General features: G+C 55.1%; 1 protein-coding gene across 1 annotated transcript in view; it reads left to right on the top strand.

Moving 5' to 3' along the window:
* LOC124959602 (guanylate cyclase D-like) overlaps positions 1 to 17,186 on the top strand; it is a 39,014-nt gene extending 21,828 nt beyond the window's left edge. Inside the window, exons 12-19 of the mRNA XM_047517998.1 lie at positions 355 to 503; positions 3,414 to 3,577; positions 3,992 to 4,184; positions 8,532 to 8,706; positions 9,619 to 9,717; positions 11,034 to 11,128; positions 12,768 to 12,853; positions 16,917 to 17,186. Coding sequence (XP_047373954.1) covers positions 355 to 503; positions 3,414 to 3,577; positions 3,992 to 4,184; positions 8,532 to 8,706; positions 9,619 to 9,717; positions 11,034 to 11,128; positions 12,768 to 12,853; positions 16,917 to 17,025 — 1,070 coding nt within the window. The 3' untranslated portion in view covers positions 17,026 to 17,186. The remainder of the gene's footprint in view (positions 1 to 354; positions 504 to 3,413; positions 3,578 to 3,991; positions 4,185 to 8,531; positions 8,707 to 9,618; positions 9,718 to 11,033; positions 11,129 to 12,767; positions 12,854 to 16,916) is intronic.
* The last annotated feature ends 1,164 nt before the right edge of the window (positions 17,187 to 18,350 follow it).

Raw genomic sequence — 18,350 nt, 5'->3', positions numbered from 1 at the left:
CCTCAGTCTCCCAAGCTGCCAGGATTACAGGTGTGCGCCACTGGGCCAGGTTTGCTAAGCTCATTTCACAGATGGAGAAACTGAAGCTGAGAGAGGTCCCTGTCTTCACCACCATCTCAGAGTGGTGGTGGCAGATCTGGAATTCAAACCTGGCTCTCCCAGCCCCTGAGACCTATTCCCCGACCACTCCCTGGGGACAGACTCAGGGAAAGCAAAGCTGTGGCCAGCCATGCCCTGGGGCACAGAAGGAGGATGTGAGGACACCCCTACACCTGACTCCATCTACCCTGCCCTCCCTGCTCTGAGCCCCCAGGGCACCTCAGGCCCACGACCGACCGCGTGGTGTGTTTGCAGAAATCATCAGGAAGGTGGTGTCTCCCCCGCCGCTGTGCCGGCCGCTGGTGTCCGCTGACCACGGGCCACCTGAGTGTATCCAGCTTATGAAGCAGTGCTGGGAGGAGGCTCCTGATGACAGGCCAAGCTTGGACCAGATTTATAGCCAGGTCAGTGCTCCCCAGAAGAGGAGGGCACCCATGGGCTGTGGTCTATCCATGGGTCACCATGCTGGCCTGGTGTGAGCCGCGCTCCATGCCTGGGGCCTGGAAGTGCCATGCAGTCAGAGGGCACAGAGATCCACTCTCTGAAGAGAGCTTTCTCAGAGGGGACATCCATCAGTGCCTTCTTGCTGCCCAGCCCCCACAAAAGGCCACTTCACCCCCTGGCAGTTCCTTAGGAAGCATGGCAGTGTCTTAGCGTTGCAGGAGAGGAATGAGGCACAGAAAGGTGACAGGCCTTGCCCAAGGTATCCAAGGGAACCAAAGGAGGATCTGGAGGCCAGACCAGGTCTGTCTGTCTGCAGAGCTGCCTGTGGAGCTCTCCCTGGACAGTGCCACCTAGTACCAAGTGGACAGGCCATTCGTGACTGCATGATAGTGCTGCTTCTGGAGTCAGGGAGGGGAAGATGAGAGGGGTCCCAGGGGCCCCCAGCCTGCCTTGAGACTGCAGCGGGAGGGTGAGGCAAGTCCAAACGCGTCCTCTGGGCACACGGAGTGTGTGGGTGTGACTGAGCCTGACAGGCCGTGGCTCCCCAGGGCCAGCCCACAAGCTGGGGCAGCATCTATACCGCCCTTTCCCCCTCCAGCCCCAGCCACAGTGGCAAGTTGCCAGAGTGAGGTTCACTGAGTGAGAGGAGCGTCCAGACAGGTGAGGAGGGAGAGGCGACCGCTGGGCAGGCAGAGCAGCAGCACTTGGGGTCCTTTGGCAAGCTTCCCACAGCCCCCTCCTCCCACAGGCCTCCCCACTGAGCTCTGGCTGCAGGGGTGCTGCCCCTTGTCACAGATGGGGTATCTGGACCTCAGAGTAAATGAGCTCCCAGGTGGGCAGACCTTAGGGTGGGCAGCCCAGCCCGAACCAGCAAGTAGTTCGCAAAACACTAGCCTGGAATTTCCCCAGGGGATTGGGGATTGCCAGGGTCAGGAGGCAGGGCAGGAGGTGCTGGCCCCGAGTGGGCGACTAGAGGAAAGACTTGTGGTAAAGCTGGCTGAGATGGCTAAGGTGGGCACACTCTGTATTCAGCATGAAGAAGGTGGAATCCCCTCACACTGGAGGTGGGGGCCGAGGGTCGGAATGCCTGCATTCCCCCCTGGGCCAGCACTTGCCTAGGATTTCACCTTGGGGAAGTTACTTGCTTTTCGAACCTCAGTTTCCTTATATATTGCCTGGAAAGGTAATTAACCCTGGCCTACCTCTCCAGCTAGGTGTGACCAGCAAGTGAGAACTAATTAAAAAAAAATAAAGTTGTTCACTGAAAAGGAGAGAGTGAGTGAGATGCAGGAGAGAAAACATTAACCTTGAATTCAAAGACCTGGGTTTATGTCTGTTTCACATTGTTCTGGAAGGACTAGCCAATGCAATTTGACAAGAAAGCGGATATTGAAAAGGAAGAAAAAACAAACGATGGTTATTTGCAGAGCCTCTGACTATATACCTGGGCAATCCAAGGGGAACAATGGAAAATACATTCCAAATAATAAAATAATTTGGTGATTAAAAAAAAGACCAGTTTGAAACTCAGTTCCACCACTTGCATGCCTTTTGACAAGTTAGTTCACCTCTCAGATCTTTTGTCTTTCATTTATAAAATGGTGGCCCTCCATGCATAGGTGATCTTGTAGTCAACTTCACCACCTTGCTGGTATTTCAAGGTCAGTAGCAGTCCCACCCACCCAGATGGATGGCTAAAGCTTGTGCTTCTGCTCTTAAGAGGAAGTACAAAATAGGGGTACTTCAGGGTTGCTGCTGCTGCCCACTTTGCAAACATTTGGCTGAGAGAAGTGGCATTAATGGAGGTTGTGTGTGCACACCTACACACACTTTCACACTCACACTCGTGTGTTCAAGCAGCTAGATTTAGACAAGAATGTGTGGCTTCACTTTGACCATTGTTGCTCTGCCTCTTCTGACTACACTTTGGGAAGGAGCAAACCACATCAAGGTTCTAGTAAGTCTCCCTGGGAAACCTGCTTCCGCACATCCTATAAATTTGTCCTTGAAGGTTCAGTTTATGATCACACATAGTGTCCTCATACAAGGACCTAAGAGGTACTTCCGTTTGCTTGATAGTAGCAGTAGTTACGTTTCTTTCGAGCAACTAGTTTCATGCCCCATTGTCTTGAGGACTCCCTGGATTGTCTCCCTCTTTGCTCTGTTACTAAGAAGCTTGTGCCAAAAATTTGGTGACCAAATTTTAGTATGCATTTGGCATATAGACCTCACTTCTGGATTTAACCTTTTTAAAAAACCTTTAGTCTCTCTTTTGGTCCTAATGTCCTTATATACTTAGTATTTTATTCTGTGGTACTGCCTTTATGTTTTCTTGGTTTAGTATTTGTTTATTTATTAATTTTTGCAATATGAAGAGGAATAGAGAGGCAGAAATAGTCCTATATATTTCATATCTATATATAAAATACATGTATATTTTATATATGTATGTATAAATATATATTATATATACACCTAAAGTCTACAATGTATTCTATCCATCCATCCACCCATCTACCCATCTTCCCCATCTGTCTCTCCATCTTTGAGAGGAGCAAAGAGAACCCACAGTGTTCCAGTGCTGTTGTAAGGAGGTCAGTAGGGTTCCGTGCTCATTGATGGCAGTGCTGTGCTCTGCCCAGGTTCCTCGGCAGAGACCTCCTCCTGCCCGCCCACCCCACACAGCCATCTGTGCCTTGCCGTGTCAGAACCACTGTCCCCCTGCTTACTGACACATCTGCCTCCCGCAACTATCCAACTCTTCTAGGCAGGGACTACATCGAGTCCCTTCTGGTCGCCCTAGGCTCCCACGCTGAGGGTCAGGTGCCCTGACCTTCATGGAGAAATAAAGTCTTTTGTTCCATCTTCAGTTCAAAAGCATCAATCAGGGCAAGAAGACCAGCGCGGCTGACCCCATGCTGTGGATGCTGGAGAAGTATTCCCAGAACCTGGAGGACCTGGTCCAGGAGCGGACCGAGGAGCTGGAGCTGGAGAGGTGGAAGACGGAAAGGCTGCTCTCGCAGATGCTCCCTCCGTGAGTGGCCTGGGGACTTGGGTGTGCCTCCACGCATGTGCTCTGGAACGCGGTAGGTACTCAGAAAAATCGGGGTTCTGGAACTCATTCAATTCATTCATTCCTGTTTTTTTATCCAAGATATTTTTATAGACACTTGTCATGTGTTGGTCCCTATGATGACCACACAGATGTTGAATTTCTGCTCTCCCAAACCCCTGGGAGCAACGAGGGGACACAAGTCTCTCACTTCACTTCAGGGAAAGTCAAGTTCAGAGAAGGACAGGGACTTGCTGCCAGGGCAGCCAGCACACCAGCAGACCTGTCCCAGGTCCCCTGATGTTCAACCCAAGATTTCCTACCAAATATTCCTCTCTCACCTCCAAACTGTTCAAACTGTTTGAAGGGTGACTCTGGTCCCTCCCATCCCTTCAGGTCTGTGGCTGAAGCTCTGAAGATGGGAGCAACTGTGGAACCAGAGTACTTCGACCAAGTTACCATATACTTCAGTGACATTGTGGGTTTTACCACCATCTCAGCCCTGAGTGAGCCCATTGAGGTGGTGGGCCTGCTTAATGACCTCTACACATTGTTCGATGCCGTTCTGGGCAGTCACGATGTATATAAGGTGAGACTAGCAGGAGGCTGGCAATCTGTCCCTCTCTCTACTGCTGTGCCTGTGTTGTACATTTCCATTCCCGTTCATCCATTTATGTGTTTGTGTCAGTTAGCTATTGCTGTGCAACAAATAGCCCCAATGCCAAGTAATGCAAAATGATAAGCATTTGTTGTTGCTCAGAAGCTTATGGGTCAACCAGAAGCTTCTTCTGGACTCACTCATGTGTCTGTGGTCTGCTGTGGGTGAGGTGGACAGCACTGTTGATCTTAGCTGGGTTTACCACACACACCTCTGTGGCCTTGACAGGGAAGACTCAGTTCTGGTCCACACAGTCTCATTCTCCATCTGGTTAGTCTCAGATTGTTTCCATGGTCCAATGTTTCCATGGATTGTTTCCATGATGTGTCCAGATTCTGAGAGGACAGAGGCACGAACCTTCACCTGGGATCAGGCACAGTGCTATTTCTAACATGTTCTATTGGTCAAAGGAAAAGATTCAAGAAGTGGGAAAATAAGTCCTGCCTCTGTTGGGAGAAGCTGCAGAGTCACGTTGGGTGTGGATCTTGAGAGGGGTGGAGAGGGTGGGCCACTGCATTTATGTGACCACCCTGTTTGCTTGTCCATCATCCACCCACCCATCCCTTTAACGTCCCCATGGATGGGTCCCTCTGCGCCTGGCCCTGTGCTGGGCAAGGGCGGACAGAGGAGTCAGCGCCAGTCCCTGCCTCCCGAAGCTCTCAGGCCTGTAGGTAAATGACAATGTCCACCCAGTGAAAGCGGCAATCAGGGGAGGCCAAGGAGACCGAGAGGGCCCTGTGCCAGCTAGGGAGGACTTCCCGGAAGAGCTGCTGTCTTCCCAGCATCATCCTGCCTGGCCATGGCGGCTCCAGCAGGCCTGGGGGATCACAGGCAAAGGCTTGAGGTCCGGGAGGGCTTGGGAGTGTGCAGTGCTGCGTGGGTCACCATGGCCGGCCACGAAGGGGCCCAGTGCTGGGGGTGAGGCTGGGGAGAGGGCAGCAGGGGCCCAGGAAGGGCCATCAATAACCTTCTGCCACCCCAGGCCCCATGCACCACTCGATCCTGGGTCTGAGTCTCAGCCTGGCCACCAGTTCCAGTGTGACTTTGTACAAACAGCTTCCCCTTCCCCTCTCTGATGCCTTATCCTTGAATAAGTGTAATGACACCCCCCCCACCCCATCCAGGCAGGTTCCCAGACCATGGGAGGAGCCCATCCCCCATGGAGTAGGCTTATAAACAGACTGTGAGAACGGAGTGGCCCCTGCCCTGTCCTCTCCAGCCCCGCCCTGCCGTAGGGACCAGCCCCACCTTACCCTGCCCCTTACGCTGATTCAGGAGCTTGGGACCTTGGCGGAGCCTCAGATGCAGTGGAGAAGGAGGGGAGGGAGGTCCCAGAGACAGTCACACTCGGCTCCACTGGCCTTAGTCTCCATCCACGAGCCCCAGCTCCCTTCCAGCCACAGCCTCCAGAAGGCAGAGTGGGGGACTCAGGCACTGAGGGCTGAAGCCAGGCTGAAAAGGATGCTGGGAAGGAAAGGCCAGAGGGCAGCACTCACCCTGAGGTACCAGGCAGTCACTGATGTCCTTATCTGCAGCATCCCATTGACAGTAATCACCCACACATACTGAGCGCTTCCTGGGTACCGATGTTGGTACCAACTGCTCTGTAGGTACTAGCCCACTTAACCAGCATGATTTCTGAGGTAGGTACCGGCACCCCTAACTTATAGATGTAGAAAATGAGGTGATAGAGGTCAAGTGGCTTGTTCGATATTTTATTCCAGGGGAAGGGAGGCTCAATCTGAACTCCGGCATTTGGTCCCCAGGCCGTTCTTTAGGTAGGCTCAGCATTCACCCTTGAAGTAAAGTCAGAGGTTCAGGTGCTTCTCCAACTGCTCAACCTCTGCAGACCTCTAGGCCCCTCCCTCACGCTTCACTCTCAGGCTGCCAGGTCTTTGCAATGCTGCTTCCTCTTCTGGAACATCGCTCTCACCTCTCTACCTGGCTCCCTCCTGGTCAGCTTTCTGGCCTCGGGTTTGCATCCTGGCTTCCCACACATGGTGAGGAGTTCCTGGCTTAGCTCTCCTCACCACCCCTGGACAGCACTTTGTGGTTCCACTCTGACACATAGCAGTTCTCGGGAAATATGTGCTGACTGAATGAGGAGGCTACTGAGGCTCAGAGAGGGAAGTAACCTGCCTAGGGTCACACAGCTGGTAGGCAGCAGAGCCAGGAAGGGAACCTGCAGTGTCCACTGCAGACAGCACCCAAGCATGACCTGTGGAGACCAGAGCCACCATCATCCAAGGATGCAACTTCCCTTGGGTTCCCTGCTCAGGACCCTGTGTGCCCCACCCTGGCCCACAGTTCCGAGGTTCTGTCCCTCAGGCTGTCCCTCCTGCCTCCATGGCTGCCCCAGCCCCACTGAACCCAGAAAAAGATTCTCCTCCGTCTTGCTGAGCCCTGCGGCTTTGGTCGCCCTGAGTCACCCCTGGCCTGGGCTCTTCCTCCCCTGCTGATCTTTGCTCACACGTGGCCCTCCCGGCTCTGACTCATGCTTTCTGATCTGCTCTGAACTTTGGCCAAGAGGCCTGCATCTTTCTGGCAGAGGGGGATGAAATAAGACAAGGCCCCACGCCCTCCAGATGTGGGGACACGGAGGCGCGTTCCCCAAGCACGTCACTCCTCACTTGCGTCCACCCCAGGATCTGGTTTCTGCTCCCTAATCCTGTCTGGGCTGGGAGGCAGCCAGGCAGCCATTTCCTGGTTCCGCAGCGGTCTGGGATTCCCTCCCCCGGCTCCCGCTGAGCAAGCACTTCTACCACCGCGCTCCAGAGCAGAGCCCTGGGGAACCCAGCCGCCACCCAGCCTGGCTGAGTCCTGGGCTGGCCACACTGGGCAAGCCAACACTCTGAGCCTGAAGTTCTCCATTTTTAAAGAGGACGAAAGCGCCTATGGTGTAGGATTGTTCTTCAGATTAAGAAACTGGAGCAAAGTGCTTTCATTCATTCCCCAACGTAATGCCCAGCATCTGCTCACGCCAGGGCCCGAGGACCACAGCGGAAAGGCCTGGGCAATGGCTCAGCATCAACAGAGGGGTCAGGGCCTCAGGATTTTCACCAGGTCTTATTTAGCCTTTTTTTTTTTCAGTACCTTTATTTCATTTATTTATTTTTATGTAGTGCTGAGGATCGAACCCAGTGCCTCGCACATGCTAGGCAAACGCTCTACCACTGAGCTGCAAACGCAGCCCCTTATTTAACCCTTTTGATGCCTCTCAGCAGAACGGATTATTATCCCTGCTGTACAAGTGAGGTCACAGGCTCAGAGAGGGCAAGTGACTCACTCAAGGTCACATAGTAAGTCAGTATTAAAGTTAAAATTCACATCGATGTTTATTAGTATGGAAGCCTTTGCACTCACCTGTCCCCTGGTTGTGTCCTCCCATCTGTGAAGGGAGACACAGCTGTGCAGAGGAGCCAGGGCCCTCACTTCAGCTGAGAGAGCTCACTCTGAGAGGCACCTCTGAGCACATCACCTTTGGGAGGGCCAGCACATGTGGCCTCCGGTATCCGGACGGCTGGGGCTGTGGGAGGGTGAGCTGGGTAGGTTGCAGCAAGTGCGTCCTGCTGGGGGAAGTGGGCGCTGGGTGTCCTGAGGAGCTGAGGCCTCCGATGGCAGAAGGGGAGGCAGAGGGCAGAGGGAGCAGCGTGCCACCCTCAGGTCCTCGAAGCAAGAGCCATCCCATAGAGCCCTGGCCAGGGTGGGCTGTGGAGCTCGGGAAGATGAGGGGGGTGACATTAAAGTCGCTGCCACTTAGGAGATGTGGAGGGCCTATCTTTTCAACACCAGGAGGAGGCTCAGAGCCCACGTGCGCAGCTCTCCTGGCGTCATGGGACTTCCTGTGTGCAGGGGAAGCTCGGGCTCCGGGAGGTGGAGGGTGTGTCCAGGCCAAGGGCAGAGCCAGGGCTGGCCCTGCATCCACCTGGTTCCAGACCCCACGCTCTGTCCAGCGCACCTGTGGGGTTTGGAACTCAGCTGTGTACTCCAGCTGGTGCCGGAGCTGCCACTGCGGCCTTGTGCAGATGGCACCTCCCGTCTGTCCCCACGTCTGTCCCTCACCCTGGTTCTGGGACAAAAAAGCCATGGTCACCTGGGATACAGACAGAGGTCACCTGGAGCGTACAGATTCAGTCACTGCTAAAGGCTCAGCAGAGGTGGCACTGTGGGCAGGGGGCCCTCGGGGTGGGGCTGGGGCTCCTGAGAGGTGGCTTCGTGGGGGCGGGTGTGGGGCAGGCCAGGGAGGGCAAGCTGAAGTATGAAGACTGTGGTTCCTAGGTGGAGACCATTGGGGACGCCTACATGGTGGCATCAGGGCTGCCCCAGCGCAACGGGAACCGGCACGCAGCCGAGATCGCCAACATGGCCCTGGACCTCCTGAGCTCTGTGGGTGACTTCCGGATGAGGCACGTGCCGGACGTGCCCCTACGCATCAGGGCTGGCCTGCACTCAGGTATGGGAGGGGACCTGGGTGACAGTAGGTGCGGGTGGGGTCAGGCTCCAGGCCTCCCTGGAGTGTTGGCTTGGGACAGCCCCAGTGACGACTTCCAGAGTTGAGATTCTAAAATTCTGTGCTAAGATAATTTTGTTTCTTTTTTCCTTTTATGATCTTCAAGTTCTAGTAGATACAATCAAAGCGTCTGTGACGCTCTGACTCATGTGTATATATCTTTGTTTGGGTGTTTGGGCCTCAGCGTCTGTCAGGGGTGCCGAGTGCTATGCAGAGGCTGACGGGCTGGCGCAAGAGGCAGAGCAGGGGCCTCCTGCAAGCAGGGCCGCTCACTGCTAAATGTTCGCTGAGACGGCCTGGGGAGATCTTGGAGCATCCGATACGCGTTTTCCGTGTCCCCATGGCTCCCCTGCAGGATCCCGTCCACACTCACTGCACCCCAAGGTCCCCAGCCCTTGCTGACCTGTCTGCCCTCACGGCCCCCATGGACCCCTGGGCTCTGCCTCTGAGCCTTTGCACCTGCTATTCCCTGCCTGCTTGCTTCTCAACCTTGAGACAGAGCTCATGTGTCACCTCCTCCATGAAGCCCCCTGGGTGGGGCTGGAGGCCCTTTTCGGGGCGGCACCGTGCATCCCTCACCCCAGCATTGATGACAGTTATGCAGCTGTCCCAGGGGCTGGGACTGACTCAGGTTTATCTGGCCCTCCCACACCGAGCCCAGAGCCTCACACGGGTGTCCTCTCTTCTCTGGGCAGGTGTTGTGGGACACTCCAGATGGCAGGGTCCTCGCCCCCAGCCTGGAGCCCAGGATGTGCAGGGGGAACGGCAGTGGGGGTAGGGAGGGGCGAGGCTGTCGCCGGGACTGCTGTCTGGTTCGGGACCTGCTGGAGCTCACTGGGCACATTTGGGTTCCAGGGCCCTGCGTGGCAGGGGTGGTGGGTCTCACCATGCCTCGGTACTGCCTGTTCGGGGACACGGTCAACACTGCATCCCGGATGGAGTCCACAGGGCTGCGTGAGTATGGCATGCTCCTGACCTGCCTGCTCAGCGGGCTGAGCGTCCTGGCTCTCACCATGGTGAAAGTGCTATTCACCATGTCACCACCTGGTGGCAGCCTGCGCTAGTTGTCAGTAAAGGGGTGAGGAGGACATGCCACTGGTCCTTTTAACTTGGGATCATCTCATGAGGAATTGACACAGAAAACAGTGGCTCTAGATGCCGGAAACTCGGTGGGACTCCTGGCCCTGCCACTGGCTTGCTTAGTGTCCTTGAGCAAAATACTCTTCCTCTAGGCCTTGGACTCCCCATTTTCAGTGAGGAGATCCCTTCCAGTCTTGTATTTTCTTTTTTGTTGTTTAATATTTTTATGTATTCTTTTTAGTTATACATGGCAGCAGAATATATTTTGACACATCCTACATACATGGAGCATAACTTCCCATTCTCGTGGTTGTACATGATGTGGAGTTTCACTGGTGTGTGTTCATATATGAACACAGGAAAGTTATGTCTGATTCATTCTACGGTCTATCCCATTCCCATCCCCTTTCCCTTCCCTTCATCCCCTTTGTCTAATCCAGAGTACCTCTATTCTCCCCTGGCCCCCATTGTGAGTCAGCATCTGCATTTAGAGAGAACATTCAGCCTTTGTTTTTTTGGGATTGACTTATTTCACTTAGCATGATAGTCTCCAGTTCCATCCATTCACAGGATGGCCATAATTTCATTCTTCTTTATGGCCGAGTAATATTCCATTTTGAAGACTGAATACATGCCAGTTTTGTTTTTTCTTGACTGCATGCCAGCTCCCATTATGCTGGGGCAGCCCTAACACTACCACCAGGGCATCCCTAACCATGTAGGCCCTTGCTGGCGGCAGGAGCTACTCCAAGAGCTTGGTTACAGCAGCTGAAAATGTTGAAGTCCTCAGGGCCTCTGCTTCTGGTTGTATAGGTTGTGTAATCCCTGATGTTGTTCAGTGCACACAGAGTATAACTGAACATGGTAGCCCCACAGGGTATTCCTGCTTTTAAAAAACACAACTGCTTACCTTCTCTGACTCAGCCTTCATAGACTTCCCTTCAAGTAAATATCATCTTCCTAAGGGTTCTGACTTCATCTTTAGTTCCCTTAATAGCCACTCTATACGATTTGCTTTTCCTTGGGGTTTCTGTTAGTACCCAACAATCTAGAGAGACAGAGAACCTCAGGAGGGCACTGTGCACATCGCACTTGTGTCTGTGGCTGGCTGGGCTGGAGCTCTTGATGATCACAGCAAATTCGGGGCATGCTGCCACGGGCTGGTGACCTGACCACTCCCTTCTCCTCAGCGTACAGAATCCACACCAGCCGAAGCTCCGCGGAAGCCCTGCTCGGCCTTGATGAGGGCTACGAGATCGCTGTCCGGGGTCAGACTGAGTTGAAGGTGAGAGAGTCCTAGTTCCCAAGGGAACTAGTTCCGAGTGTCTGAGGGCCCGGGAGAGGGCGCCATCTGACCTGGCTGCCTGCAGCTGGGCTGCACCATGACCTTCACAGGCGTCCGTGCTCCCGGATCCTAACAGAACGTCTCTTCTGGGAGACCAATTGGCCAGAGCAAGGCCATCACACATCTGTCACTCAAGGCCATGTGAAGGGAGTAACAAGTCCCCTGTTTTATAGTTGGAGAAATTCAACTAGAGAGGAAAAGTGACTTTGTCAAAGCAGCACAGCTCAGAACCCAGATCCCATGTCCCCAAAGCCCGTGCCTTCTCCAGAGCACGATCGGGCTCCCAGTCACCCCTCGGAACCCAGGCTCAGACGTGGCCACTCACTAAACCTGCCGCGGGCAGAGACGCCTCTACTTCACCTCCTTCCCCCAAGTGACGGTGAAGCCCCGTGGGTACCCCAGTCCCGGGCCTGGCTCTACTGTTACAGTACAATACTGGGGGGTACCAGCTCATGAGCACCTCAAAGGCCAAGAAAGTTCTGTGACCAACCTCACCTTCTTGTTCTATGCTAACATTCAAAAAAAGGCTATAATACAGTATTTTTTTTTTGGTAGTACTGGGAATTAAACCCAGGACCTCCCATGCTAGGCAAGTGCTCTACCATTGAGTTACATTCCCAGCCCTTGTCATTTTTTAATTCTAAGACAGTGTCTGGTTAAGGTGTCAAGGCTGGCCTTGAACTTGTGGTCCTCCTGCCTCAGGCTCGTGAGTAGCTGGAATGACACTGTTCTTGTGAGAGACTTTTCTTCCCACCCCATCTCCTCTTGTTTCTCCTAATTCCTCAGCCAGGCCTGACAGGGGATAGGTTTAAAGGCCCAGTGCTATACACAGCCCCGGAAATTGTGTGTTCCCCAGGGCTCACTTCATTACACTGTGGGAAGTTAGAGCAGGATGGTGCAGCTCAGAGAGGGGCAGTGACTTGTGCATGGTCACACAGCCTGGGAGGGCTGGCACGGGTGGACTCCTGTGCTCTGTATGGCTGGGGCCATGGCTGAGTAGCCTGGATAAGTCAGAGCAGACATGTCTTGCTTGAGGGAGTGGTGCTGGGATGCAGAGAGGGGCAGGAAGGTTAGCATGCTGACCTCAGGTCCTTGAGGTGACCTGGGGCCCCATAGTGCAATACCTACCCCATGAAACCTTGGCCAGCGTGGGGTTCAGAACCTCAGCCAGCCCTGACCTGAGCTCCCCTCAGACTCCCTCTCTCCTCACCTCCAGGCGACTGCCACTCCTATCCCAGGATGGTGTGGGCTGGAGAGAATCAGATCACAGGAGCCTCGGGTCCCAGCAACCCCACCTGCTGGCCACAGAGTTCACAATCCCTTCTTTATTTGTTTCACAGGTACATATAAACTTATTTAACCCTCACAAAACCTCTATGAGGTACAGAGGAGACTGAGGCACAGAGAGGTCAAGTAAATTGGCCAACATCACACAGCTAGTGAGCAGCAGAGCGAGTGGATCAGGACAGGCAGCTGCTCTCCACCAAGCTGGAGGAATCACCCAGCTCTGCCCTCACTCTTCACTTGAGCAGGTTTGGGGGTATACAGGGCCTTTCAGCACTCTTCCTCTCTCTTCCAGGGGAAGGGCGTAGAGGAGACCTACTGGCTGGTGGGGAAGACAGGATTCCCCAGAGCCCTCCCCACACCTCCGCTCATCACTCCAGGGTGAGTAGAGGGATTTCCTGAAAGGCTTGACTCTTCTCAGTTTGATATTTTGTTGTTTTTTCTGATTATAAAAGTAACATGTGCCTGGTGTGGAAAACTTGGGAAATGCAGACTTCTTCCACCACTCATAGCCACGGTCCTTCTGGCAGGAGACCGTGTAGGCACTAGCATGGCGCCTGCGTCTGGCGGGCGGGGGTCACCCGCCCGGGAGCTCCTGTCTGCCCCGGGCTCTCAGCTCCTGCTCTGTACCTCCAGACTTGCTGGTGGTGACGCGTCAGGAGGCAGGTGGGGCGCCGCGCAGCGAGCTTGCCTTGCATGCTGCTGATGACCAGGCGGGTAGTTTGGTAAATATTTGTCACTGTTCACACAGTTTTCAGACATGTAATTTGGGGATCCAAAAGGCACCCGCCTTTTAGGGGCCACAAGAAGCAGATTCTCCGAGAGCATGAGCCTGCTGGTGGCTTGGCCCTTCCCTCTGTCCTCTGCAGGACTCAGGTCCCTCCCTGGGGCCGCCTGGCAGCAGGACTGTTTTACTCTGAGGTGCTGTTTCTTCCTCACTCCCACCCTGTCAGCAAGCTGTCTGCAGAGGGCAGGAGGGAAAGGGACACAGGTGTCACCAATGGCCGGGAAGGTCCTGTCCCCCCACCGTGACAGCAGAACTTGGACTGGAGCCAGGCTTGTCCTCCTCCTGCCCAGAATTTCCCCTTCATTCCAAATCCCTCTCAGCTCTGCGGGACGGACCCCTGCCCAAGAGAAGAGGTGTGGGGCACATGTGGCTTCCTGGGGACAGGCTAGGGCTGGCGCAGGCAGGCCACGCTTCCAAGCAGACAGGACTGGTGAGGCAGGAGCCAATGGAGGCCGCCGGTCACCGCAGCCACTTCTCTCCATTCCTGTTGCCAGGGAGCCAAGGCCTCGGGACCCAGGGAGCCTGGGGCACAGCCACCCATGCCTGAGGGCAGGAGTTGCCCCTGGTCCCCTGAGTGCTCTGCCGCCTCCTCCCCACACACAGCAGGGTCCAGAGAGGCTCCCAGGGAGGAAGGGAGCACCGAAGGGCAGCCACTGGCAAAGGGAAATGCCTCCGGGTACAGAACACACCGGGAACCGTCTTCACACGGACCACCGGCCTCCTGGGTGCAGAACCAGCTCACGCTCCTGCAAGACCACGCTGCCCAGGGCCCTTGCTTTGTGCAGTCTTGGTGTATATGGCCTCTGAGGCCAGCAGCATGGTGTGAGGAAGACGGGTGTGGGGTCAGAGGGGGACCCCAGCCTGGGCTCAGGCAAGTCCCTCTCCCCCAGCCTGGCTCCCAGAGCCCTTGAGGAGATTCCATTAGTCTGGCTACATTGCCACGAGCCACAGCAGCCCCAGCCCACCACCCCCAGAGGCAGGGGCCGTGGCCTCCCTACTGTTCCTGAGGCCTCGCCACCTGGCCCTAGGAGCAGCCCTCTGGCCCCACTTGCCCGTATACCCACCCACTGCTCCTGCCTCTGAGCTCCGGCTGCGTCTGCTGATTGCCTACTTCCTCCTGCCCTCTCCCTGGCGCCCCCGCAGTCTGACTTCCACCCTACCCCGCCCACAAGGTTCTCAAGAAGGTCACCTGTGACCTCCATCCATGTCACTAGATCCGTGGGCAGTTGCAGTTTGTCACCAACAGCCCCACAGCGTCTCCCCACTGCCTCCCTCCTCCCAGAAGCACCTGGCGCAGCCTCCGCTCCCCTGCTCCCTGCCAGCTCCTTCCCTCTCCTCTCCCAGCCTAGTGCTGGGGCCCCTTGGTGCCCCTCTGGCTTCCCTTCCCGTGCAGGCTCTGAGGGTGCCCAGCACTGAGTGCTCCCCCAACCTGCCTGGATCCCCAGGCTGGTGCCCTTCAAGCTGCCCCCCTGCCCCAGTCCTTCCTTATGGGGCTTTCAAGGCACCACAGACCCCAAAGGTCCAACTGCCCTTGAAACCCAGTCCTCCTCCAGAGTCCCCTTCAAGCTCAGAAAGCAGCCTAGGGTCCCAGCCTCCTCCATGTCCCAACACCCACCCCCGTCTAATCTGTCAGCAAGTCTGGAGCCTCTGGGATGTCCAGGCAGGCAGGGCACCCGCCCAGGCCAGAGGCTCAGCTCCCGTGGACTCCCACACACGTGTAAGCACACGCAGCCTGCAGCCCCGCCTCCATCTTGCCCCCCATCTCTGACTGGCATCCCCAACCCCCGGCCCACTGCAGGGCTCCCAACCAGTTTCCCCTCGTCCACTGGGTCTCCTCCATCCATCTCCACCTAGCAGCAAAGTGACCTTTTAAAAGCACAAGTTCCCTAAAGGGGACCTTCCAGGGCCATCCTCCTGCTCTGGGACTAATGTCCACACTCTCCTGCAGCCTCCAAGGCTCTGCCAGCCCCCCCGCACCTGCCCCAAGGTCACTTCTCTGCCACCTTCTTTGCTGGCTGCCTGCCCCTGCACCTCCTCCTAAAGTGCACTGTGCTTATCCCCACTTTGGGGACATGACTCTTGGTGTCCCCTGCTATCCTGGAGGTCTCAGCTTGAACACTACTTCCATCAGAGGATGGCTCTGGTCACATGCTCTGAGTGGAGCCCTGCTGTCACCAGCCTGCTCCCCAGGGTGGTGGTCTCCACAGCACTGTAACTACCTGATATTTCTTGATGACGTGTTTACGGACACTCACTTGCCCAGCAAGTCTCATGAGACCCTGGACGGCCAAGGTGGCTGCACCTCAGCCCATTAGTGCCTGCCACCCAGGGAGTGTGTGCTCCTGACCAGCCACCCTCCCAGCCTGCTCCAGCCCCTCTCTGTCCTGGCAGGCACCCTCTGGCTACCCTGTCCGAGGACTAGGAACCGGCAAGTCTGGCAGCCATTTGTCATTCCAAGCTCTCCCAGCTAATGATGTTTCCACTCCCAGACAGAAACTTCAGAAAGTGCAAGAAACATTTTCATTGTCTTGCCTCAGGGAAGCAGGGAGGAGAGTTTAGATGAGTTGCAGTGAGCATCTCCCCAACTTAGGAACCTCACTAGGTGTGCACATGCATGGACACAGCACCACATGCCCCTCCGCTGTCTGGAGAAGAGATAATAGACACACAGAATCTCTGCTGGGGGGCTCTGGGGTACCAACTGGATGGGAACTTGTCTTGGAGCTGGATTTACAAGGTTGTTACCACATTTTAGTTGAATTAAATGTTACAATCTGATTTTTTTTTTTTTTTTTTGCGGTGCTGGGGATTGAACCCAGGGCCCTGTGCTTGTAAGGCAAGCACTTTACCAACTGAGCTATCTCCCCAGCCCCACAATCTAATTTTTTTAAAAGTCAAATTTCCCAGACACTTTTATCTTCACCTTGTATATTTCCCCTGTCTGCGGAAGTTATTTAGCCTCTATCTGGGGGTGTTTGGAAAGCCTGGTAGAGATCAGGGCAAGGGAACAAAAGCTTCTCCTCAACCATGTCTAGATGTAGCCACCAACCCAAGCAGGGTGTCTCTGTCACACGACAGGAAGACACTCCACATAGCAGCTCCTTCTCTCCATGCATGCAGCCCTGAGTTGTACCTCCAGCACCGGAAAAAAAACATGTCTTCCTTATCATGCTGCTCTGAGGTGCTGGCTGTCACTTGCTTCTTTCACTGTGTCAAGACAGTAACCTGGTCAGCCTGCTGCAGGTACCCAAGGACAGCAAATGAGAAAGTAGGTTCTGGTGGGAGACCAGGAACTACTGAGAATTTCCTATCACCTGAGAGTCACAGAGCCCCCACCCCAGGGCCTCAGGGCCTCCCAAGGTCATGACCAGAGAAGGCGGAGAGCTGGGGCTAGCTCCTCATCCCCTGGGGGCCGCTGGGCTGAAAGCTGCACATGCAGACCAGGGAGACTGTGTGGCCTTGGAGAAGTCACATTGCCTGTCTGAACACTGGGTCCCTACAGTTCAAAAGTGGAGGGGGGTGACCACAGCAGGGCTTCTGTGGACTCAGGAGACTGGGACTCAAAGGAGTGGCTCTCCTGCTCTCAGCGGGGCTCCACTGCCCACGACTATTGTTCTTGGTGGTCATTGATAATTCTTATTTCTCCTTTTTCCTCAGAGACCCCTGGAGGGACCTCATCAACCAAGAAATCAAGGCAGCCTTTGCCAGAGCCCGCCAGGGCACAGCTGGACCCCCGAGCTCAGAGAAGGCCCTGGCCCAGCCCTGAGCAAGGAACAGGCCAGGCTGGGCCCCTCCAGCCACGCCTCTTGTGCTTGGCTCCCGCCCCCTGTCCCACTTCCTGCAGAGGCCTGTCTTGCTGGGCTCTCTGATGGCCAACCAGGTGCTCATTAACAGGTGCCCCAGAGTGATATTAAATGATGCGTTCCTGTATGAATCCTAGGGGCAAATTTGCTTCTTGACATGAAGACAATAAAAATAGAATTACTCCCTTCTCTTCACCTAGTGTTTTGTGCTGGACAAATCATTTTGACACAGAGCTTGTTATTACAGGAACTCATTATTCCTACATGGAGGAACACTGTCCCCGTTGACCCGTGGAAAGGCCAGAAGCCCAGAGGGAGGAGGTCATTCACCCCAGGTGGCACAGCTGGGAGGAACTGGGTTGAGGCTGGGGTGAGGAAGGGGGCAGGCGGGTGAGGACCACACACTCAGACCATGTCGCTTCTTGGAGCCCCTGTGTTGTCATCTCTGGGAGAGGACTCTAAAGTCGCTAACACAGAGCATGGGCCATGGGATACACTCAAGGTGTGCTGTTGCCAGCCTTGACCTTCAGTGTCTGTGAGCACTGTGCCGGGAGTCCAGGCTTTGGGCCCCCAGAATCTCAGGATCGGGGAGGGAGGCTGAGACTCAGGAAAATGAATTTTCTCTGTCACAGAAACATCAAGAACAACCACCACCAACACACCCAGACCAATGCATAAGCTGGCTTCTACATCAAAGAGCCCTCGCCAGATCCCGGGGCCATCTCAGAGCAGGAGAGATTAGGCACATGTGGGATTCATTTCCCGACCAAGGGGAGAGGGCCAGGGGCCGGGAAGCAGGGTAAGCCCTAAACAAACTCGTCAGTCTTCAAAAGACCCTGTGGGAGGGGGGCGCTGCTCTGAAACTTTGAACTAGGGGTTGCTGGGAAAATGTTCCATCTGGGGGCTGCTGTGTCCAGGGTCCAGGAAGCTGTGTGTGTGTGTGTGTGTGTGTGTGTGTGTGTGTGTGTGTGAGAGAGAGAGAGAGAGAGAGAGAAAGAGAGAGAGAGAGAGAGAGAGAGAGAGAGGGGACACAAGGGGATGTGGGTGACATGCGTAGATTTGCCTTTGGAACACGCCACTGCCTGTCCCTTCCTGCACAACTCTGGGTCTTATCTTTTCACAGCTCAGTTTCCTCAAATGCAAAATGGGGTCAGTCACTCTTACCTCCCCTGTCAGTGTGAGAACTTAAAACAGGACTACGTCTGGCCCTGTGAGGGCTGTTGAGTAGGGAGGACCTGTACCCGTGTGTCTGCAGCCATGCCCACGGCTCACGTGAGATCACATCTGT

The sequence above is a fragment of the Sciurus carolinensis genome, chromosome 11 (genome assembly GCF_902686445.1).
Source record: "Sciurus carolinensis chromosome 11, mSciCar1.2, whole genome shotgun sequence".
Lineage (NCBI taxonomy): Eukaryota > Metazoa > Chordata > Mammalia > Rodentia > Sciuridae > Sciurus > Sciurus carolinensis.
Note: the sequence above shows the minus strand (reverse complement) of the source record. Positions and strands in the feature narration are given on the sequence as shown.